This window comes from Mus caroli, chromosome 2 (assembly GCF_900094665.2).
Source record: "Mus caroli chromosome 2, CAROLI_EIJ_v1.1, whole genome shotgun sequence".
In the NCBI taxonomy this organism is placed as follows: domain Eukaryota; kingdom Metazoa; phylum Chordata; class Mammalia; order Rodentia; family Muridae; genus Mus; species Mus caroli.
Window position 1 is genome coordinate 18492474 of NC_034571.1, and position 24924 is coordinate 18517397.

Genomic DNA, 24924 nt, shown 5'->3' on the forward strand with positions numbered 1-24924 from the left:
CCCAAGCCACTTTCATGTCTTTATGGTTCCTTTTACAGTATACAAACTGTATACTGTATACCATGCAGTATGCACACAACAGGATGTTGTCTGTAATAGACTTTTTCTGTCTCAGTGGTACCTGCAACAAGCAACAGATGGTGGCACTGAAGATGAAAATCAGCATAGCATTTTAGGAAGGACCTGGAGGCTAGCTGTATCTCCACAGTATAGTGCTTACCAAGCATGTATGAGGCCCTAGATTCCATTCTGTTATTCAAATTTAAATTAAGTTAAAAGTGTAAAGAAGAGCCGGGCATGGTGGTGCACGCCTTTAATCCCAGCACTAGGGAGGCAGAGGCAGGCGGATTTCTGAGTTCGAGGCCAGCCTGGTCTACAAAGTGAGTTCCACAACAGCCAGGGCTATACAGAGAAACCCTGTCTCAAAAAACCAAAAAATAAAATAAAAATAAAAAAGATAAAGGATGATCTGCTCTCAGGCCATCAGCCAGCCATGAAACCCTGTCTTCTTTGATCTCTGTGGTGGTTTGAATATGCTTGGCCCAGGGAGTGGCACTATTAGGTGGTATAACCTTGTTAGAGTAGGTATGGCCTTGTTGAAGAAAGTATGTCACTGTAGGGGTGGGCTTAGAGACCCTCCTCTTAGCTGCCTGGAAGACAGTAGTCTTCTAGAGACCTTTAGATCAAGATATAGAACTCTCAGCTTCTCCTGCACCATTCCTGCCTGGATACTGCCATGTTCCCATCTTGATGATAATGGATACCTCTGAACCTGTAAGCCAGCCCCAATTAAATATTGTTCTTTATAAGCATTATCTTGGTCATGGTGTCTGTTCATATCAGTAAAACCCTAACTAAGACAATCTCCCTCCCTGACTCTTCCAGATTCCTCTCCTTCCTGTGTGATACATTTTCTTCTTATAAATTCATTCATCTATTCCTAAAATGTGTATGTTTACTGTGATTTATCCTTAAGGCATTTCTCTTTCCTCTCTACTGTCAATTCACACTCTCTTTGACTTCAAGACTTCATGTAATTCTGTGAAATCAGCACTTCTTACTTGCTCCCAAGCTCAACTTTTCCAATTCGCACCACCCACATATCTTTCATACAATTCAACCAAACCCATCCCAAAACTGTGCTCTTCCAGTAGTCTCTCTCTGTTTGAGCTAATCCCTGTACCTATGGAAAATCTAACTCCTTTGAAACCTTGACATATCTGTACAGATACATTTCCATTAACATTTATTCTGAGGAACTGTGCTATGTAATGGAAAAATAAATTATTTAAAAGGCTAGGTATAGTGGTACATGCTTTAATCTCAATCATTGCAAAGGCTAACATAGATATCTTATGAATCCAAGGCTAGATTAGGTGGTATAGGGAGACTTCTCAAAATGACAATAATAGTAGTAATTGTAGTAGTAGTAGTAGTAAATAAATAAATAACAACAATAATAATATAATCCAAAAATCTGTCTCCATTAAGAGTATACTACATAGTCGGGCAGTGGTGGCACACGCCTTTAATCCCAGCACTCGGGAGGCAGAGGCAGGTGGATTTCTGAGTTCGAGGCCAGCCTGGTCTACAAAGTGAGTTCCAGGACAGCCAGAGCTATACAGAGAAACCCTGTCTCGAAAAACAAAACAAAACAAAACAAAAAAAAAGGTATACTACATAATTAGAGAAGGAAGTAGAAGAGATTTGACATCCTTTCTGATCTTTTAATAAAATAGTTTCTGTAGAATTATACATTAAAAAGTATGCCATTTTATGGACTCATGGACTTAATGTGAAAAAACTTTTTTAAAAAAACTTCTTGTTCAAGTAAAAATATCAACTTGATAATTATTCATTTTCTAAATCTTTCAGTGGCCCCTAAAGCCCATTGTCCCAAGCTGTGTAGTGGTGAAAGAAATGAGCAGGGAGCAAGAGGCATGACAATTTGACTTGGCATTTTTGTGTGGGGAGCAATGACAGAAAGGGACCCAAAACCAGGTCAGGCCACTGTCAATGGCATCATGGAGGCGAGAATCCAAGGCAGTGATGTAGCATCTAATTACTCAATGTCTGTGGGAACACCTAGACCTTTGTGAGATGTTAGGGTTTTTTGCTAACTGGAAGAAGAAAAATAGGAAGACATGGGTGTGGCTTGCCAGGGGTCCGTATCATTATAATGAATTTAACTCTTGGAAGAGATTCCCACCCCTACCTGGACTTCCACGTTGGGTCTGGTGATAATGGGAGGTGCAATCGGGATTTAGAAACATCCTAAAATAGGATGACTGAGCAGGAAAAACAGGAACAAGAATGCCACAGAGAGGCAAATCCCAGATGGTCACCTGAGTTATCAGGAGTGAAATTAAAGCATGGCTAAAAGGAGACACTGGAAAGAGAACAATAGGAAGCCAAATGCCTCCTCCTCTATTTTGTAAAGGGGGAATCTGAGGGAAGAAGTTGGCGGACATAGGACCCTAACTCCTCGACAGTATGCTATAGAACATTCTAAGCCAGAGACTCATCCCTGTTGCCTTAATTGATTTTCTCCAACACCTGGGGAATAGTCTTCATACTAAAAACCAAGGGGATATGGAACTTTAATTATTAGGAGATGCCTCACATATATGGAAAAGATAATATAAAAAGATGGATGAAGAAGATGTGGCCATTACAGTCAGATAGACCTTATCTGAAGTCAGCTTTGTGACTGACTGTGTTCAGATGGGATGTGCTAAGTTCCAGTTTCCTGAATATGCAAAGTGAAAAGACCAAACCTTCCCCAAGGACTTGGAGAGAATCATTGAGATAACTGGCATTCTATACATCTTACTCCTTTTTTCTTCTCTTTTTCTTTCCTTTCCTTTCTTTTCTTTTCTTTTCTCTTTTCTTCTCTTCTTTTCTCTTCCATTTCCACTGACATATGGAGTCTTAGAAACTTAAAATTCCTGACTATTTCATTCCTTTTATATTTCTGGTGTCTAGAAAAATTCCTGGAAAGTCGCTAATGAATGTCATGATGTTTAGAGCTCATAATTGAAAATACTGGCACAAGCAACAGAAAGCCAGAACTTGATGCTCAAGGAAGCCCGGGTGGGCAACCACAGATCTAATAACAGTATGAGTGAATCACTTCAACAGTTGATAAATGTTCTTATTAACTATCTTCCTAAAAATGTCTTTTTTTCCAGTGGAGAAAAAAATTTCCATATTTTTTACTACATTTATGCTGGGTTAGCAGAAAAGAAAAAACTAGCTCTTTACAAATTGCCTGAAAACAAGCCACCCAGGTAAGCTACCTGGCTGTACTTGGTGGGTTGGTTTGGTTTGGTTTGGTTTGGTTTGGTTTGGTTTGGTTTGGTTTGGTTTGGTTTGGTTTCGTTTCGTTTCGTTTCGTTTCGTTTCGTTTCGTTTCGTTTCGTTTCGTTTCGTTTCGTTTCGTTTCATTTTCCAGACAGGGTTTCTCTGTGTAGCCATGGCTGTCCTGGAACTTGCTCTTTAGATCAGGCTGGTCTTGAACTCATGAAGATCTTCCTGCCTCTGCCTTCCAAGTTCTGAGATGATAATGTTTCTCTTTCAGTGTAATATTATATTTTTATCCTTCTTCTCATACTTTCTTCAGGTACTTACAAAATGACAACCTCAGAACAGTACAGGACATGATGAACAATAGTTTCTATAAATCCCAGTATGAATTAATTGAACAATGTTTCAAAGTCATAGGTTTTACAATGGAGGTAAGTACCAAAGACATTTGAAATTGTATTGTAAATATCTTTTTAAAAGTCTTCACTAATGAAGAGAATTACCTAACACATTTGCTGGTTAATATTGTCAGGAAATTTGCTCAAGTTTTAAATAGCAGTAACTCCCATGATGGGTGTGGGTGAGTTTTTCTCTATATGTGTGGAATGGAGATATTATATACATATATATATGTGTGTGTGTGTGTGTGTGTATGTATATACATATATACATATATATATATGTGTGTGTGTATGTGTATATGTGTATGTGTATATGTGTATGTGTATGTATGTGTATATGCATGTGTATGTATGTGTGTGTATGTGTATGTGTATGTGTATGTGTATGTGTATGTGTATGTGTATGTGTATGTGTATGTGTATGTGTATGTGTATGTGTATGTGTATATGTATATGTATATGTATATATGCATTTAGAGCCCTGGGGTCAAGATCAGGTGTCATTACTTGGTGGCTCTCCACCTATGCTTTGAGACAGGGTCTCTCACTGAACTTGAAGCTTATTAATTTTTCTAGCCTGACTGGCAGATGAAATTCAAGGACCCTCCTATATAAAATTATTTTAATATAAATGTAAGTAGTAACCAGTGATTTAATCCAGGTGCTGTGTTTCTTTACCTTTGCTAGTCCCCAATAACCACACAGAGAAACCAAGATTTATTTCAAACCACACCTCAATATTGGGCAGTTAAATAATCAATAATAATCCCCATGTTAATCTTGCTTCCTGTTATCCCCATTCCATGATACTTACATATTATTATTGACCTGGTTCTTTGAGCTTCAGATGTTTTTTCTCATGGTGTCTTCTCAGATTCTCTTTTCCTCAAAACAACATGAACTACCCGCTACTTGGTGGAAGTTTCCACCCTAATCTCTCTTCTACCCAGTCACTGGGTGATCAGCATTTATTGACAAGACAGAGAATAAATGGTAAGAATTGTTTACACAAACTTGAGACAGGAGATTCTAGATATAAACATTACATTATTGCATCTGGATTGAAACAAGACATGAGGACAGAGAAATCAACATTTAAATAACACAAGGACAATTCTTTACACAGTGCACAAAAGCATGCCTACAGTCCTACCTCCAACTCCCAATTGTGGCCAGGGTTTTGAGTTCTGGGGATCTTAACTTGGGATTCTTATGTTTCTAGCAGATAACTGGATCATCTCCTCAGCATCAGTCTTTTATCATGTTTCTGATTCTTCTTTAATATGTACCTATTCGTATTTTTGTGTCCTTTTTTAGTTACTTGAATTTTGCTAGGAAATAAACTCTCGCATTTAAGCCATAGATTTGATTACTGGTTCTTGTACTATCTAATTTTTTCCTGTATTTCTAGCTTTATTTTTCTAATTTCAGTTTTTAAATATGTCTATAGGGGTCATACAGATTACTGGGTTTCATTGTACCATTTCTATCATGTGTATTATTACATCTTACTTGCCCACTCGTTGATCTCCTGTTCCTGCTGCCTCGGGTTGGTTCCTTTATCCCTCCACTTCCGCCCTCTTCCTTTCCAGTGGCTTCTGTTCCTTTACTCTCCTTGAGTCCGCCCCTACTTTCATTTACATCTCTTCTCTCTCCTATTATACCTCTCTTTTTACATTCATGTTTCACATAAGCACACATATAGCCTTTTCACATTTTTATAAATTTTAATCTAAGCATTTTGGAGGGAAACCAGGTACTGTTTTTATCTTTCTGAGTCTAGTCTATTCTGTTCAGCATAATGACCATCCCATAGTTTTCAAATACATTTTAATTTCTTCTTTTGAAAATTGTATATTCAATTTGTTACTCCATTTATTGATTGATTTATGTTTGGGGTTGAAGTTTTACAGTTCTATGGAGTTTAGATATTAACCTTAGTCTATTGTATATAGAGCTGGCAGTGTTTTGCCATTTTGTAAGCTGCCTCATTTTCTTTCCTGTACAGAACTTTTCAATGTCATACAACCCCACCTGTCAATTTATGTTTTTTTTTTTTTTAACCTGTGTGGATTTTCATAGAGGCTTCTTTGTGCCTGGCTTGGCTGTGCCTGTGAGTTGACATGATTTTCCTCTAGCTGTTTCTGAATTGCAGGCCTTACATCTTTGATCAATTGTAACCTGGTAAGACACATGTGTCTGGCTTGATTAATTGATGTGTGGATACAGTTCTCCCAGCACCATTTTAAGAAGCCATCTCTTGTCGAATGCATTTTAACAACTTTTTTTTTAAGTGTATGAAGCTATCTAGGCTATTTCTGAGACCTTAATCTTCTCCATTAGCCTACTTGCTTGTTTTTATGACATTACCATGCAAGTTATGTTACTATGGCTCTATACTAAAATTTGAGGTTTTACCATCTTGGGTTTTGTGCTTTTATTGTGTCTGTTGTTGGGGACCATTTGTGTTTTCACATGAATTTTAGAATTAATATTTCATATTATTGTAAAGAATGTCAATGAGACTTTGATGGGAATTGTGTTAAATTTGTAGATTGTTTTTAGTAGTAGGCCATTTCACAGTAAACTGCACATCCATGATCATGGATGACTGTTCATCTTTTAGCATCTTGCTTAATTCCTCCAGTGTCTTCAAGTCTACATTATAGAGGCCCTTTATTATTGCACTTACTCTCAAGTATTTTATGTTGGTTTTACTGAAGTCATTATAAATGACTTGCTGATTTCCTTTTGGGGAAGATTTGTTCTTGGGATACAGAAACGGTGGTAGTTTTGGTATTAGTTTTATATCTTGCTACTTCACTGACCATGCTTATCAGATCTAAGCTTTTTGTTTTCCTTTTTGTGGGATCTTTAGGCTATTTAAGGATGCAATCATCAAGTCAATAGAGGTAATTTTACTTCTTCCTTTCCCACTTACATCTCTTTTCCTTTTTGTTACTTTATCTATGACTTTGAGCACTAGACTGGACATCTTTGTTTAATTTCTGATTTTAGAGGAAAAAAAAACTTTCGATTTTCCTCATTTGTTAGTTATAGGTTTATTATGTATATTGTTTATGATGCTCAGGTATGTATCTTCTACTTCTAGTTTCATTGAGGTTTTGTTTATTTCAGGAGGAGCCTATGTGTTGGACTATGTCAAGGGCCTTTCTGCATCTGTTGCTATATAATGTGATTTCAGTTCTTAAGTTTGTGTGCTGAATTGCACTTCTTGATTTGTTTATATTATGTCCATTTCCAGTTTGGTTTTGATGATGTAATGCTGTTTCCGTGTCATGACTTTGGCAGTGTTCCCTGTGTTTCTGTTATGGAATGGTTTGAAGAGCAATGGGGTTAACTCTTCTTTAAATGTTTGATAACATTCTGCAATGAATTCTTCCAGTGTGTTCTTAGAGTTTTCCTTTGGGAGAGTTTTTAATATTTCTTCAATCTCATTACTTGCTGTGGATCTGCTTGTTTTGTTTATATCTTCTTGATTTAATTTTGTGTATGTCACATTGTGCCTAGGAGTTTTATCTATTTCTTTTAGAATTTCCTAATGGTTTCTAATAAAAGTTTTCAAGGTATTACTTACTGATTATCTGAATTTCATTGGAATCTATTGTAATCTGCCCCTTTTCATTTCTAATTGTCTAACTTTGGAACATCTCTTTCTTTTGGTTAATTTATCTAGAAATGTACTTTCTTTTTTTCAAAAAAAAATTCTATATGTTCAATATATTCTATATGTTGTTCTTTTAATCTCCATGGATAAATTTCTGTCTTGATCACTATTATCTCTTAACATCTTTGGATTTTCTCTTGTTCTTGTTTTATAGCACTATGATATGTACTATTAAGCTTTTTATTTGAGATCTATCTAATTTTTATAGCTTTCCTCTTAGAATTGCCTTAGCCATATCCTACATGTGCTGGTAATTTTTACTTTTATTTTTATTTAACTCTATTTTTTTAGTTTCTTTTCCTGGTGTATTCTTAGTGATTCACTGGTCATTCAAGAATATGTTGTTCAGTTTTTATGCCTTTATATAGTTTTTCTTCCTATTTATCCCTAATTTTATTTCCATTGTAATGTGATAAGGCATAAAGAATTAATTGATAACTTTATATTTGTTAAGACTTGATTTACGACCTAAGATGCCATCTATTTTAGACAGAATTCAGTGGACTACTGAGGAGAAACTATCAGTTGGATTAAGTATTCTGAACTTATTTCTTAATCGTTCCATCTGTAGTATAACTTAGTGCTAAAGTTAGTGCTGTAGGTATCAGATATTCTGCTCTGAGCTTTAGAGACTGTAGACTCTGAGAGATCACCAGCTGACCCAAGACTCAGGGATCAGGCTTCAGGGTTACTCTGTAGAATAGCTGTGTTCCTGGTCACAAGTGGAAGGGCATCTTTCTCTGTGCATGTTGCTGCCTGGGCCAAACTGCTTTCTGCTTTCTGACTTGTCATCCAGCCCTCCTCTCCACAGCTGGCTCACAGGACTGCCCTCTGCCATGTGACCAGAGCTGGTTAAAACTCAGTCTTCCTGACTTGTGGTTATCTTCTGTTCTCAGGCACCCAGATAGCTCCACTTTAAGCAATAGTTCCCTCTTGAGACAGTGTCAGACCTGGGACACCACCTATGGCCTCTGAGTCTTACAGAATGACAACAGGGAATCCCTTTTACTGCTGACATTCTGATGGAGCAGTTGTTCCCTCTCAACCTTCCTAATTCTGAGACACTTTATTACAGTTCCTCATGTTAGGATGACCCCACCCCCACCCCCAGTGATAAAGTCGTTCTCATGACTACTTCATTTTCCTACTGCTGCGAATCAGTATGTAAATATATGATATGCAGAATATCTGATGATGATATGTGAGCCCCCACAAGAGAGTCAAGACCCAAGGTTCTCCGTCTCATCAAAACTTAGAATTGGATTTGAGGCTTGTGACAGCTATGAGTTTGTCCTATATGTAGAACTGCCAGTCTCTTTTTCACCAGGATCGTGTGGCTTTTTGCTTCTTTTTATTTAATTTTTAAATTTAGCATAGACAGTAAAAGGTTTCATTGAGTCTTTCTCCTATGTATGTGGCATTATTCTTTGTTCCAAATCCATGATTGCCCTCTCCACCCACTGCCTTCCTTGCTGGTCTCTTACTGTCTTCTGCTTTATCTATGTTTCCTGTGGGATGTGGCTTCTGATTCTCTGTCCCCTACCAGGGAACTTTTGAAGCCCTCTAGTTTGTCTTGCTTCTTTTTGGTGTTTGATGCCTGTGGTTTTCAAAGTGTTTTCTCTTTTGGGGATATAATCTATCCTATTTTCCCCTTTATTCTGACCCGTCCTTACTATATCTGTTGGAGACAGCTTCTGGTCTCTAACATTATTTAGAGTCTATTTTCCTTTAAATTCTCCACATGTATAGGTTCTATCATTGTTTCCTTTTGTCTTTTTTTGTCAAGTGTCTTTAATTTTGTTTATACATGGTTTTAGGTCTTGTTTTGGTGTGTGTGTGTGTGTGAGTGTGTACTTGTGTGTCTGTGCCTGTGTGATGTTGTACCTGTATATATAAGTGTGGGTGTGAACATGTCACAGTGCATCCACAGAAGTCACAGAACACATCTTGGATGTTGTTTGTCCTAGCCCTTCTAACTTGTTTGAGACAGAGTATCTCTCATGTTATCCACTGTTGCTTAGCTAGCACTAAAGAAGTAGAAGCAGAGGCAGGGGAATCATGAGTTTGAGGCCAGCCTAGGCTACATACTTAGATCCTCTCTCAGAAATCAAACAGGGCTGAGGAGATTGCTCAAGAGGTAAAAGCACTAAGTGAACAAGCATGAGGAGCTGAGTTCAAGTCTCCAGAACCCACATACAATGCTAGGTGTGGCCGTGTGCAATTCTAGCACTGTGAGTAGCAAAATAGGACAATGCCGAGGGCTTGCTGGCCACCAACCTAGCTCCAGGTTGACAGAGATCCTGACTCAGGGGAATAAGGTCTAGCATGGCAGACTGAAGTCCTCCTTTCTCAGAACAACCTCCAAATGTGAATTTCTTCTGCTGTGACACTGGCGACAGGTAGATTCCCAAGCCTGTTTGTTAAAAACAGCATACATCGATTCAAGTGGTATTATTCAGTTTCCATTAAGAACTACCTTATGAGAGACAACTTCAAAATAAATTTTTGGGTTGTGTGCAATCATTAAAAGAATTGGAAGTGATATGATGTTAGCCACTCTGACTTAAGACATCAGAAATCAAAACTACTATAGAATATCATTAGTTAGAAATCATTCAGTATCCGACACAATGAAAAGTATTACAATCTCATTTGTCATTGCCTAATGAATGAATGAATTGTTGTGAGACATCTCAGTTTTTCAGGTAGACTGTTCTAATGGGGTTTTCTGCAGAGCCTGAAGGAATTTACCTTTGATAAAGAGATTCCTACTCACCTGGCTACTCTTATAGCCTTAGAACATAAGGTTGGGGTCCAAGTTCTGAATATACGTGGCTCTTTTTTCTAAATGTTTTGACTGATTGTAAGGGACAACTAAGTGAAAGACAATTTGAGGAGCCAGAAGAGACCTGGAAATTTGTTTCAGGAGCCCATCAAGGAGAATTAACTCCTTTTGGAACCAGCAGTAACATTACTACAATGACTTCTCCCATAGGAGTTCTCTATTTTTGCAACAAGGTAGTAAATTATAAGGACAAGAGAGCTGTGGTCGAAATTCAGTGGTAAGCTAAGGTTATCATCAGGCAATTACTTCACTCACAGCCGCCAGTTAAAGCTGAGTAACTGCTTTAGATAAAGAAACCCCCCAACTTCACTGTCCTTATTTTTTTAATGACACACATTCTCTCTCTCCTCTCCTCTCCTCTCCTCTCCTCTCATCTCCCTCTCACCCCCTCCCCCTCCCCTACCCCTACCCCTACCCCTACCCATACCCCTCTTCCTCCTCCTCCTCCTCCTCCTCTTCTTCTTCTTCTTCTTCTTCCTCTCTCTCTCTCTCTCCCCACATTGATGAATGGACTATACATGGATCTTTCATTTGGCAGCTTAGACTATCCATTCTGTAACTAGCAAGCTATATCTATTACTTGGAAGCCTGATGGTGCTGTGGTTTCCATGACAGAAAGGAGATTGCTAGTTCCATTTTCTCTGTTAATTCACAAAATAGCCTCTAGCCTATAAAATGGAACAAAAATCTGCAGAGCCTGAAGGAATTTACCTTTGATAAAGAGATTCCTACTCACCTGGCTACACCTACATATCTCTTTAGAGACTTTTGGAGAAACTTACAGACTTTGCTATTAGCTGAGTCATAGACATCAAAAATTTTCTTCCAGTGAGACAGCATCTGATTCTTGAATACTACTGTATGAAACTCATTCGTCTGTTTGCACTCAAAATAAAGGAGGAAGAGGAGGAGGCGGAGAAAGAAGAAATAGTAGTGATGGCAGTAGACAGGGCAGAGTGACTGCATTGTTGTGTGGAGACCGGAGAATTTGCTTGACTAATAACACCCTTTGCATGCTATGTGCTATGATATGAATAAACCCATTGTGGACCCCATGTGAAGGGTGGAAGGGTCTATGCCTATAGATGACATGTAGTCTAAATGGTAGATGTCCAGTCATGTTGAAATCATTGCTTTTGGTCTTAATTTTAGGGAAGAAGGTCTAAACTATAGCATCAACATCTGTAGGTAACTGAGAGCTCTCAGGAAATGGATATTTTTATTACTAGTGAATAACTATGTCCATAATGGCTTTCAGTCTGAGAAAGCAACTCTGCCTTTGAGTTTATGTGCTCAGCCGTATGTGGGTGATATGAAGATATGGAAGAAAAGCTGTAGAGATACCTCATGGAGATTCCATTCTTTTCCAAATACAGCTTCATACTCACCTGTTCAATAAATCCTAAGTATGTTTAAATTTGGAATGCATGGTTTGAAATAAGTGAATGCAAACCTAGAGTCATTTCAATGTTATTCAACATTGTTCTACCGAGGAAGAGAAATGCTTTAATCAGTGTCCAGATTATCAGAAATGGCCACTTGAATCTTTTTCACCATTTTCTTTATACTGAGGATTTAATTTCTAGTCTCACGCTATAGATACTGTGCCACTGAGATACATGCCCGACCCTTGCCACTCAGGCTGGCCTTGAACTCCTTAAAGTCACTCTGTAGCCCAAACAGGTCTTAAACTTGTGATTCTCCTGCTTCAGACTGGTGGGATTACAGCCTGCATCACCAGGACTGGCTTGAAATGTTTGCTCTTATTCTTACTCAAAAGACAAAGATCTTCTTCCCTGCCCCTGCCTTCTGTAATACAACTAGTGTAACCCTAACTCCATCCCTCTGCCAATTCTTTTTTGGACATAGTCACTTACGATGCTTCTGACAAAGTTCAAGTTCAAGTCTGGCACCACCCCTTTCTTTATCACTTCTCTCTCGAACGTCTTACCAGTCCCTCAGAGGTCCAAAGGTTTCTGTCTTAGAAATAAGGAGCAAGTTTAAAATGGTTTGTTTAATCTAAGATGTACTCATAAGAGGCAGTGTTCACTTACATCTCTTTTGATGGCAGACAACGTTGAGTAACAATGAAATAAAAGCAACCTTGTGCTTAGATCAACCTGTGAATTATTGTTTATGCATGTCAAACTGTGTTTTTCCAACTTAAAAATATTCAGAGTATATTGAACATCTAAATATGAACTTTAGGTTAGAAGAGTCTAGTACATCTATTTCTGGTCACAAAACATCATCTGTGCTGATCGTTTTATGAAAGTTGTTCCTCTGGCTCAAGGTGACCCTCTCTGGAGTTCTCCATCTCAGGCTGACCCCAAGAGTTAAATGGGGGCATCTGGCCTGGTTCAGAGTCACTATACATGAACCTAGTGGATGTTTGTTTTTGCTGTATCCCAGTCCTGAATTGACTACACTCCTCCTTCTGTCTTTCTTGGATCTGTTCTTTGTCAGTAGCTGAAAGAAGTGTTTCAATACAGGGCCCAGCAGCACAATTCCCACCCACTCTGAGCACAGCATCCCATCTTCACAGCATTCTGAAGCAAGCTCTGAATATAAGTTTCCATAATATCAGGTTCTCAACCTATTTCCTCTGTCCTTTGTCAATGGGAACATCACCACCTTGCTCTTCCCCGGACTAGAGTGTGTAATGTCACATTCCACAGGGAGGGGATCCCCTTTTCCTGAGATACTATGTTCCTAGTGACCTAGTGACTGTGCAGGCAGTGGCTTCCTTTCCTTCCACTCCTTTGCATGGGTTTCAAGAAATGTCAAGTGTAGATTTCAGTTACAAGAAAGGAATGTCACCAAAAGGACCAGTGTCACCAACCCCAAAGGACCTTTATTCTCACAAAAAAAGTCAGAGCAATGAGTATCATGGCTTCTCCATCCAGGAAGCTCTGCTATTTTGAAGAGCTAACTCACTTTTGGAAGAAAACAACTTGAACATCTTTCAGGTGTTACTCCTACTAACTTCAGTCTTTCCAACAGAACTTCTATGGACAATTCTGTATAGATTTGGGTGGGCAAGATTTGACATCTGTACAATAAAATCTCTTCACTATTTTACTGGGTTTAACTATCCCATAAGCTTTATGACAAAATATCAAAGTGCTTTCTTCACTTTGGGGTTTATTGAGCTTGTTAATACACTTAAGATTTGTGTGTGTTTGCACATATGCGTGCACATGTGTGAGTGAATGCACACCACAGCATGCTTGTGGATGTCAGAAGACTGCTTGTGGGAGCTGGGACCTGGTTGTCTTCATGTGGGTTCAGAGATTGAACTCCAGCTGTCAGGCTTGGCAGCAAACATCTTTCCTACTAAATCATCTCACCAGTCCCAAGCAATAATTTTATGTTCACAGTATTAATATCAACTGTATCAGAAAAAAAAGTAAATAAGTTGAAATGAAATTGGATATAAAATATATTGAGCCATGAACCACTAACACTCTTGAATGTTCATAAAATCTCTTTATCCATACACTCTCCTTTTTATCTCATTTCTTTGTTCTTTGTTAAAAACAAAACAAAAAACTTTTCCCCGAAGGGTCAGAATTTAAGCCTGATGAGTTTATTCTTATTTTGATATTGTCTTCAGGCTAGTGCTGAAGCATGCTGGAAAGTGACTGTGACTCTGGAATTTCATGTTGTGTATATATCACAGCATGCTGTTCATCCCTCAGGTAAAGAGAGACTAGAGCTGGAATTGGCATAGGTGTATAGAACTGTGGGTGTTCTCCATTCTTCCAAAATGCTCTCCTTCCTCAGTGGAAAAGGACAGTACATCCTGTGAGCTGGGAGACAGGATACAACTCCTGGTTCATTCAAAGTCCATGGAAAGTCTTTAGATCAATAAGAGTTTCCTTGACTTTATATGTAAGAAGAAACATTTCACTGACTACCAAACTTGAATTACTTTAGGCACTTTGTTGATGGAAGTCCTGGAGATGGAGAGGTAGATAGACAGTTGATAGACAGTTGTGAACAACCCAACTTCTTTCTCAGTCACAACCATGCCTGGACCTAAGGCTAGGCTCCTCCAAGATCCATCAGTACGGCTGTAAGGCATGCCAAGTTGGGATCATGTTTTTCTGTCATCTGAGTCTCCTGTGCCATGAAGGCATCTGGAATATCATCACAACTTGCAGAGACTCTTTGACAAATTTCCCTAGTGTCTTTGGAGAAAAACACATGTGTGTATGTGTGCTTGGGTATGTGCATATTTCTGAACATTAAATATCTAGGTTAAATAGTAATAAATACTATAAACTCTGAACTGTAGGATATAGTTTTCATGCTTAGTCTTAACCTTCATGTATCCTTGGACTTGGGTGCTGGGATCTCTTCATCCTCATTTCTGTACTTTCCTCTGTCGACACACACAGCCTTACTTCTAGATGAGGAAAGTACATGTAATAAAACAACACTAAGTTCTAAAGCTTCACATTAGTAGATTATCTATAACCTAATGAATAGTTCTACTTCCTCTGAGGAGTGTTCATTTCTACTTTGATTCATATAAATGTTTATAAAATATTTTTAAGTGCTGATCTCCAAAGTTATACTAATGAATGAGGCTGTGCCTACATAAATCCTTTCCTGCGTGGGTCTTAGTCTGGCATTGGAGTGCTCAGAGTGACCTTCTTAGGCTGGAACCCAAGGCTTTTCCTCCATCTGTCCACAGCCATAGTCCCTACATTGTTGTAGTCAAGATGTGATGTTACTATTTCTGTGATGTATTTTAGCAACTTGGAAGTGTATATAGTGTACTCGCCGCAATCTTGAACGTTGGAAACATCGAATTCTCCTCGGTGGCAACTGAATACCAGATGGACAAGAGCTACATCTGCAATCACACTGCTCTGGAAAACTGTGAGTTGTTTTGTCTCCCATTTAAAACTGAACTCTTTCATATCTTAGGCTGGGTTACATGTGGATAACTTCAAATACTGACACTCATAAAGAGTCTACAAAGCATGCTCAGCTTCAGTTGTATAAGACTAAATTGTAAAAATCAGCTATCAACTGAGGTGTAGTGGGTCACACTCCCAGGCTCGGCTCTTGGGAAGCAGAGACAGGTAGATTTCTGAGTTTTAGGCCAATGTAGCATATAAGATAGGCAGAACGACACAGAGAAATCCAGTCTAACAAACCAAAAGCAAACAAACAAAAAGTAGGCTAACAAAAACAAATCTTTACACAGGTGAAATGATTACTATGGACAGTATTTCTAGAGATTAAGTTTTTATAACTATTTCATAGATTGGGCTTTAATATGAAAATGCAGAAAATATTGATAAGATATAGTTGACCTATAAAAATTAAAATTGTCTTCTAGTGTTTAGAACCTGTATCAATTAAAAAGTAATAACATGTGTTTTGTTTTGTTTTTGCTGTGTGAATTCCATTTATCCTAGGTTAATTATTTTTTCATTTTCCTTACAGAAGAAGCACATCATTACTGCTCCAAAGCAAATGTTCTCTCAACAATAGAGTTTGACAAAGTGCTTCTAATACTTTAAGACATCCCACTGACTTTTCTCCAGTGACATAGCTTTTTCCTCTTTAGAGTGTATCCTGTTCTTTTCTTTTTAATACTGGCATACACTCCCACAGTTCTTTATTTGTTGTGAATTTCATTTACATCCTAGAAAATCATGATACTATTTTTTAGGCACTTTTTTCCATTTTACTTATTTAATTGGTCCGGTCCTATCTCCTGTCTCTAAGATCCCTATTTTTTGCATCCTTTGTGGCTTTGGAGGTGGTTTGTAATAAAGGGAGCAGATGTTTAAGGTTAACATAGTGATTGCCATGTACCTGGAACCCTTGTGGACACCTCCGATTCTCCATGTGTAAAATAATTGATTAACACACAAGATACTAACTAACTAGACATAAATTAATAGCCATGTAATGCCATTGATAAAATACAGTTGTAAACACCACCACCCAAGTCATAATTGAAGTATTATCTGTAGCCAGCAGAATGAGAGACATACTGTTGGTTTATGTTATTTTTGCATTAACTAGACACATACTTGAGATAAATCACTTTTTTTTTTTTTTTTTTTTTTTTTTTTTTTTTTCTTTTTTTTTTTTTGTCCCAGAGGTGGGTTTCCTTCATGCAGCAAAAAATTGAGTCATGTTTACTCAACAGTCTGTTAGTCTAAGTCTTTTTATTGGGGAATTGATTCCTTTGATATTAAGAGATATTAAGGAAAAGTCGTTATTGCTTCCTGTTATTTTTGTTGCTAGAGTTGGAATTCTGTTCACGTGGCTATCTTCTTTAGTTTTGTTGAAAGATTACTTTCTTTCTTCTTTTCAAGCTTAGTTTCCCTCTTTGTGTTGAAGTTTTCTCTTTATTATCCTTTGAAAGGCTGGGTTTGTGGAAAGATATTGTGTAAATTTNCACTTTGTAGACCAGGCTGGCCTCGAACTCAGAAATCCGCCTGCCTCTGCCTCCCAAGTGCTGGGATTAAAGGCGTGCGCCACCACGCCCGGCCCGAGATAAATCACTTTAAAGGGAGAGAATACATATATGTTGGTTCATGGTTTCAGAGTTTCTCATTTATAGTCACTTAGCCTGTTGTTTTAAGCCTATATCATGTAAAATATCAGGGCAGGGATGTTGCAAAGTGTTCACCTCATGGTGACAGGAAAGCATAAGGAAAGAAGAGAGCAGGAATCCAACATGCCTTCAAGAACACAACGCTATAAGCTAATTTCTCCCACTGGACCTTTACATCCTGAAGGTTCCAGCACCTTTCAAAAGTACCACTTTCTGGAACAAGCCTTGAGCATATGGGCCATTGGGAGACACTTAAGACCCCAAACATAATGGCTCTATAGAGAATATACTTAGAAACAAACTAAAGAATTATTTTGATCATTGAAACCTATTTTTATATTATTTGGAAAACCAAATAGTTCACAATGAGTACTATTAATATGTATATAATTAAAATTATTCAAACCACTTCCCAGAATAGCCACTTGTAGAAAAAAACCTTGTTTATTAATTTGCATTAAAATTGCTTACAACTTGATTTTAAAAGAATTATCTCCAAATTTAGGCCATATATTTCTGTTTGTAATGTTTGTGGTGACCATTACACCCACAACCCAGTCACCTCTTGCTTGAAGTGAGTTACCTCCCACCACTTACTCCACAGCAAGAATTTATCTTTACTTGGCTCATTCAGAAACCACCTAGGCAATGCATCTGTAGGCTCTCAGTCTCCTCCTTGTCCTCTTTCATTGCCCTCTATCCTCTTTCTTCTCCTTCTCTGTATTTCCCCATCCATTTCTCTTTCTCTTTCTTCTTTCCTCCCACCTAAATTTCTTGGTTGGCTTCCCTTTCTTCTGAATAAAGACCATTAAGACTGAAACTTTGTTTCCAAAGCATTATACATAACAATATATCCTCAAGTAAAATGCTGGGATTGTAGCAGACACTCAATATATGTTAGATAAATGAACAATATCTGAATGGAAACAAACATACATGTCCATAGGAGATAACATTCAGCAATGTATGGAACTAAAATGACCACAATGACATTACAATTCAATTGAGACAGCATTGTAGAGAAAACCAACGGATAACAGTGAGACAGCTAGGGGATGTAAATCCACTCCAGACATCATATACCAAAATGGATCCTTAAAAATCTGTTTTGCATTTATTGATTTATGTATGCATTATATGACATGTGTAAAGGTGAGAGGGCAACTTGGTTCTCTCCTCCCATCCAGATCCCAGGGTTAAACCCAGGTCATCAGTCTTGACATTAAACACCTTTGCCCACAAAGCTTTCTAACTGGCCCTCTAAAGAATTCTAAATGCTACAAAGTTCACTGCAAGAACGTTCATGAAAGTACAGAGTGAAACACACAAAATCCTAAGGTGTGAAATGACTATATTCAGAAGACCAAAGAGGAATGGTCTTTAAAGGCTGCTTTTAACTGTAAAACTTAAAAACTCAATGAACATTTTGTGAAAATGAAAATGGGAGAAAATATTTGCAATGTATGCATCAAAATATCACTCTCTCTAAGCATAAAGAGCTCTGTATCAAACTGACTACTTTAAAATGTAAAACTCCTGGCATCCATGAAATTACATTTATCTCCTTGGACTTTCGTTGGCTGACAAGGACAGAAGTGGCAAGTATTTAAAGGACAATTAAACAGTTTACATTCTAGAAATAATCACATAATAATCATATCCAAGTCACTCCAAACTTATCCCCTGTGCTTTTAAAATATTTAGCATAATTTGGTGAAATTGGTGATGACATCCCCTAAGCAACGGCACTCCTGTGCAGCTGTTTCTTCCTTTCAGACAGTTTGGTTTGTGTTGGGCTGTAGCATACAGCAGCCACAGTTTGCTCAGTGGAGGCAAGAACAGAACAATCAAGAAGAGGCAGAGAGAGCTGACACTCAACAGTGGCTTCTTTGTATACCATGAAACAGTCATATATTTATGTAATGTCAAGTGCTGCCGTTCCATTTAGATATTTCTCTTTTCTGAAAATAGAGTTGTTTTCACTGTCTTCTAACAATAATCTACTGATTTTGCAGCCGCTTCTTTGCTTTGCATTCAAGCAGATGAGCTGCAGGAAGCTCTCACCTCACACTGTGTGGTCACTAGAGGAGAAACAATTATACGACCCAACACAGTGGAAAAGGCTGCTGATGTCCGAGATGCCATGGCCAAAACTTTATATGGCCGTCTCTTTAGCTGGATAGTCAATTGTATTAACAGCTTGCTGAAGCATGACACATCACCAAGGTAAATGCTTTACACAAATTCTACAAATGTTAGGTGATGTATCTGTTTTGGATTTGTATGAGTCCCTTTGTATTTTAAAGTTTGTTTGTTTGATTTTACCCCCTTGTGTTAGTGTTTGTTTGTTTGTTTGTTTGTTGAAGCAGGATCTCACAGTGCATCCCAGACTTGGACTGTCTCCTGCTTCAGCCTTCTAAGTCCTGAGACTACATGTGTGTGCATCTCAGCTGGCTTACAGTAGTTAACAAGAAGATGAATCCCTACATATTTGTATCTTTCTCTACATCATCACTTGATCTGTATTTAAATATGAATAAGCAAATAGATAACAGTTCTTTGAGAATAATTCAGACATTGGTAGAAAGACATTTTCAATTTTAAAAGAATGTTTGCTTTTCTGATACAGTTTTGATTGTCTGTGTGTTCACAAAGCTTTGGGTATTGGCCAGGTGGCCCTATGATAGTTGACTGGCATAGGCTTGTGGCTTTGTGCTTCCAGCTCATTGCAGGGAATCCCCACTTCTACTAAGGTGTATGCAAAGATGGGAGTGGGTTCTACAGTAAGGAAAATGCTGTTCTATGTGCATAGTAACATTAGTTTACTCTGTCATCTTTGTTTTCTTCGTAAAAAGATGTGTAATTAATTCAGTCACCAATGGGGATTCTGAGACACTCTGCTTTTTAATGCCTTTTAAAGAAATGAGCAATAGCTCAAGGAACACTTCTTTAATTCTTCCAGTGGGGATGAGGAGCTAAACATCGGCATTCTTGATATATTCGGCTTTGAAAACTTCAAAAAAAATTCCTTTGAGCAGCTGTGCATTAACATTGCAAATGAACAGATCCAGTATTATTTTAATCAGCACGTGTTTGCATGGGAGCAGGTATGTTGAAATAAGGACTAAAGGGGTGTGTGTGTGTGTGTGTGTGTGTGTGTGTGTGTGTGTGTGTGTTAGTGCATGATTACATGGAATAAACAGTACCTCGGTCATACACTTCATGCCTTAACAGTCAAAGACAAGGAAAATGTTTACTTTTCTCCATGTTTGTAATAAAAATGCAAACAGAAAATACAGTGTGAATTTGATTTGACTAGACATGTGATGTTCTAAGTTCTTCACTCACAACCCGTGCACTTCTCTTTAAAACTTAACCACTGTGAGTCCCTCAAAACAAAGACTTTTCTTCTGTGCCTACTAGTATCTAGTATTTTTTAGAATTCACTGCTGACATTCCATTTGAAATGTCAATATTCATCTATAGTGCATTAAACTTTCAAATCCTAGTATCCTGCAACAGAATTCAAGATAATGAGCTTGATGCAAATGCCATGAAGCAGTAATTTTGTCAGGTACAATGTATAATTTATGACTCAGCTTCAACAATATTTCTCTTTAGAAAAAGCAAAGAGTTACTTGAATTGCACTTGGCACACTGTCATATTAAGACTATTTAAATTGTTTTATTAAATCTAAGTCCGTATGCCATTTGTCACCTTCAAATTATGTTACATTGTTTGGTGTTTGCTGATTAGAACTGATGTTTTAATTTAAATTATGTAAATTGGAGATGCATGAAGTTTATTATTATTATTATTTAGAAGGTTCAGACTTCATTTCAAAACTACAGTTTGAAAATACTCGTCACAAAGGAAAACTTGTCAATCTTGACATGCCTTAGTCAAAGCAAAGGGCACACATTTAAGAGAAGCCATTGGTTCAGTTCTCTCTTCTCATGGCAGGTTCTAGTGTATATTCAGTGTCCTGTTCTTCCTAACCCTTTTCTGGTCCCCTTGCCACCTCTCTCCATTAGCATCCCCAAATGCTCAGATATATCATTAAACTACCTTAACAGTAAGAGCAAATAGAAACCTTCAGTTTTTTCTTTACTCTGCATGTCTCTATGGCAAAGACCTTCATTCTATCATCCTCGAAGCCAACCTCCAAGAAAGCATGGTTAACATCCCTTTCATTGCACTGACTTCTTTCCCCACCTCAATATACTTAGTACACAGCATCTGTTTCTATCTTGCCTACTACACTGAAATGGCCCCAGTCTTATTATTAGTATGGCCTTCTTCACTAGACCACAAACTCCTACGTCCAAGATCAAGATCATCTCATAATCTTATTCTGGTGCTTTCAAAAGCTGATGTATCACATGTTTTTAATGCATATTAATTAAATCAGTGTCATTTTGCCCTAATGCATCAATAGAGAACTCATTCAAACAAGAGACTGAAATTAAGTAGATTTGATTGTCTATGGACTTTACTGTAAGGGAACAGTGTATGCTTAGGCATCACCCACCTGATACGTTACTGACTTGCGCTTTCAGATGACTGTCTTTGCTTGCTCACAGAGTTAAAACTGGCTTTCACTGTGGCTAGCCCTAGACCCATGTACAAATGGGTCAGCTGTTACTGATATTTACATCCTATAGAATGTTGATGTTTGCAGAGCAGGTGGACTGGTAAACATTCGTGTCCTCCCTTATCCTAATGTTCTTCTTACATCTGTGGGCTTGCTACAGAAAACTGTCCCATAGCAACCTTTAAATATCTTTCAGAAGTTTAAAAGAATTACCTCTAAATTACTACCACCCCCATGGACAGTTCTATAACTGTGAACTCTAAACAATGGTTTACTATGGAAGTTTTTATCAGTTAACTCAATTTAAATTTTGTTGCAGTGTTTCATAGAACACTTTAGAAAATTTGGTTACAAAGATACTTTGAGTATCACTCTCGGGTTTTATTTCTACTACTCTGTTTAAGGAGTAAAACATCCTTTTGTTATAAATACAGAATCAATAGGCTATAGTGTATTAGTTACAATTCATTACTGTGACCAAAATACCCAAGAGAACAACTTAAAAGGAAAGTCGTTTTATTTAAGATTGCTCAAAGTTCCATGCCTAGTTCGTTGCCTGTGTATTTAGTCAGCTGGTGTGTAGCAGAGGAGTATCTTAGCTTGCGGTTGACAAAAAAAAAAAAAAAAAAACTGGAGGGACCACAGACTTGCTGTAACCTTCAGAGAAATGTCCCTTACTGACCCACTGTCTCCAGCTGGTGCCAACCTCCCAAACCTCCCATCACCTCTCAAAATAGCACTTTTTTTTGGGGGGGGGGGAATTTGTAGACATTCCCAAACCATAGAATGTAATAAAACATGTTTAGTGACCAATTTCTAACGGTATCTAAATTAATAGTCTCTCAAGTAGAGTATTGCACAATGGAAAGTTGATACCCAAATAATGAGCTATTTGGCTTACTTTCAAAACACATACCATTCTCTGGTAGCTGTGCCTCTTTTCTCTTCATAACCTGTTTCTGCTTTTCTATGAACAATGATTAAGTTTTTTTGTTTTTTTTTTTTTTTTTTTTTTTGTTTTTTGAGAAAGGGTTTCTCTATATAGCCCTGGCTGTCTAAGATCTCATTCTGTAGATCAGGCTGGCCTCAAACTCAGAAATCCACCTGCCTCTGTTGATTAAGTATCTTCAGATCTCTTAATAGTCAATCTCAAGTATCCATAACTCATATCTCTTTCTTATCTAAAATATCCTATGATAACACTGTTTTTCTAATTTGTCCTGGACAATTTTTAGCATGTAGTATTTCATATGATATTTAATGCTTTATCCTTCCCTGGCTATAGACCTGGCTATAGAACAAATTTATATACATACATGCACACACACACACACACACACACACACTGATTTTAAGAACGTTTAAATCAATACTCTCTAAAAACAACAATGTGAAACAGTTCAATAGTTACCTAGATCCTCTCCCTGAAAACAGGACCATCAGCCAAAGAGTGTAGTTGTAGAGTCTTTTTAAAATATATTGCTGAAATCATCTAATGAGCTGTAGCTGAAAGTACATGGTCTTCTCAGTTGTATTAGTTATACAGATGTAACACTCATGCTTGCCTTCCCTGTTATATTTGTATAACAGATACACTGTTGACTTTCATATTTTCCAAAAGGCTCTTGGTTGAGAGAGCCTAGGGCAGCAAAAAGGTTATCTATTTTCAGTGAGAAGGCACTGACCTTCAAGAACCCATAATCTGAATTTCATAGGTTTTGGTTGTATTTGAGGTGTGTGTGTGTGTATGTGTGTGTGTGTGTGTGTGTGTGTGTGTGTGTGTGTGTATGTGTTGGTTTTCTTTCATGTGAGAAAGAACCCAACAGGAATCCAAGTGTGTTAGAAAGTTTGAGTTATTTGTAGTCACATTTGCTGTGTTAGAAATGTATGTACATTTTCAAAGGTTCTCCATGTTGGCTCTGTAGTAGGTTTTGTCCTCTGATTTAATTTTATACTGTTGTGTGCTTATTGTGGTATAAAACACATACACAATGTCTGAAGACTCCATACAGATTACCATTTCGAGCTGAGAGAAAACACATCAATCATAGTTTGAGTTGGAATAAATGCCACTCTTCCTAAGAACCACTGGCCACTCTATTTAGCTGTATGGTACTAGCAAGACATTGTTTTGAACACTAAAAACCCACCCTGTATACATAAATTCCTCTTAATACTTTGGATAAACCTTCTTCATGCATTAAAGTAACACATCTGACTAGCAATTAACTGGACCAAAGTTGGATCTTAAGGTTATGTGTTCATATTTGTTTCTATACAGAGATAGGCCATTGAATGTATCATTTAATAATCGCCTATGGGTGAGAGCTGAAAGTCAAGTTGTTTTACAGGCAGGAAACTAAAGTACATATTGAAACAATAAATGAAAAATGTCTGCTCTGGCCATTCCTGCAGAAAGAGATGTAGATAATTTTATCTCACATTGTTCAATGCCTGGAGTGTTGTACATTTCTAATGTAGCCATCGACACATAATTTGTTGCCCTTGCAAAGAGTTATGTAATATGTAATGCCTACATTTCAATTTTTAATATTATAAATAAAAGAAATCAGTAGTCATCTAATGTTTAAAAAACATATAGGCAATTCAAAACAGACCTTTTATAAACGACTCCAGGTTGTTTTGTGGAAGAATGATTTTTTTTAATGCCTTAATTTCTTCCCTTATAAACTATATGCATACTGGCAATAACTTTTTCTCATTTTAGCTTTCCAATTAATAAAAAGATTTTATAGGTTTATTTGTTTTGTTTAGGGTTTGTCTGGTTGGTTGATTGTTTTTGTTGTTTTGTGAGACAGGGTTTCTCAGTGTATTACAGCTGTCCCAGAATACTGCGGGGAAATACTAAAAAAGGAAGACCCAGCACATTCCCACTCTAGTGTCAGCAACTCTTTGCCCCATCAAACCCACGCTTTGCAGACGAACCATTCTCGCTTGAACCCAGATGATCTGCCGTGTGAAGGAAAACACCACACAAACTTAGTTCAGAAACAGTGGTAACTCAATTGTTGGGCACAGAAAATCCTGACAGATCTGCCATTGAAACTGGGAGACACTTATAGCTACATCTTGTCCTCACATTATCCCCATCCAAAAAAGGGACCCAACTCTCTCCTGCTTCCTCTCTTCCTCTGTCCAACCCGGAAGTCCCTCCTACTTATCCAGTGATTGGCTCCTTTATTCATTAGGCAATTGGTTCACAAGAACAGCACCAGGCCCATGCACAACACTGGAACTTACTTTTTAGAGCAGGATGGTCTCTAATGCCGATCTGCATGTCTATTTCTATCTCCTGAGTGTTGGGATTAAAGGCATTCACTACCACACCCACATAGTCATTCTATTAAAATTTTAAGACAGACAAATACATTTAAAAACCTTTGATAGATAAGCCGGGCGTGGTGGCGCACGCCTTTAATCCCAGCACTTGGGAGGCAGAGGCAGGCGGATTTCTGAGTTCGAGGCCAGCCTGGTCTACA

The 24924-nt window shown here is 37.8% G+C and overlaps 1 protein-coding gene across 1 annotated transcript in view; it reads left to right on the forward strand.

Moving 5' to 3' along the window:
- The window catches only part of Myo3a (myosin IIIA), a 229092-nt gene that overhangs the window by 111488 nt on the left and 92680 nt on the right, over positions 1-24924 (forward strand). Inside the window, exons 15-19 of the mRNA XM_021155802.1 lie at positions 3192-3290; positions 3623-3737; positions 15004-15130; positions 18845-19055; positions 19792-19936. Of these exons, the coding sequence (XP_021011461.1) occupies positions 3192-3290; positions 3623-3737; positions 15004-15130; positions 18845-19055; positions 19792-19936 (697 nt within the window). The remainder of the gene's footprint in view (positions 1-3191; positions 3291-3622; positions 3738-15003; positions 15131-18844; positions 19056-19791; positions 19937-24924) is intronic.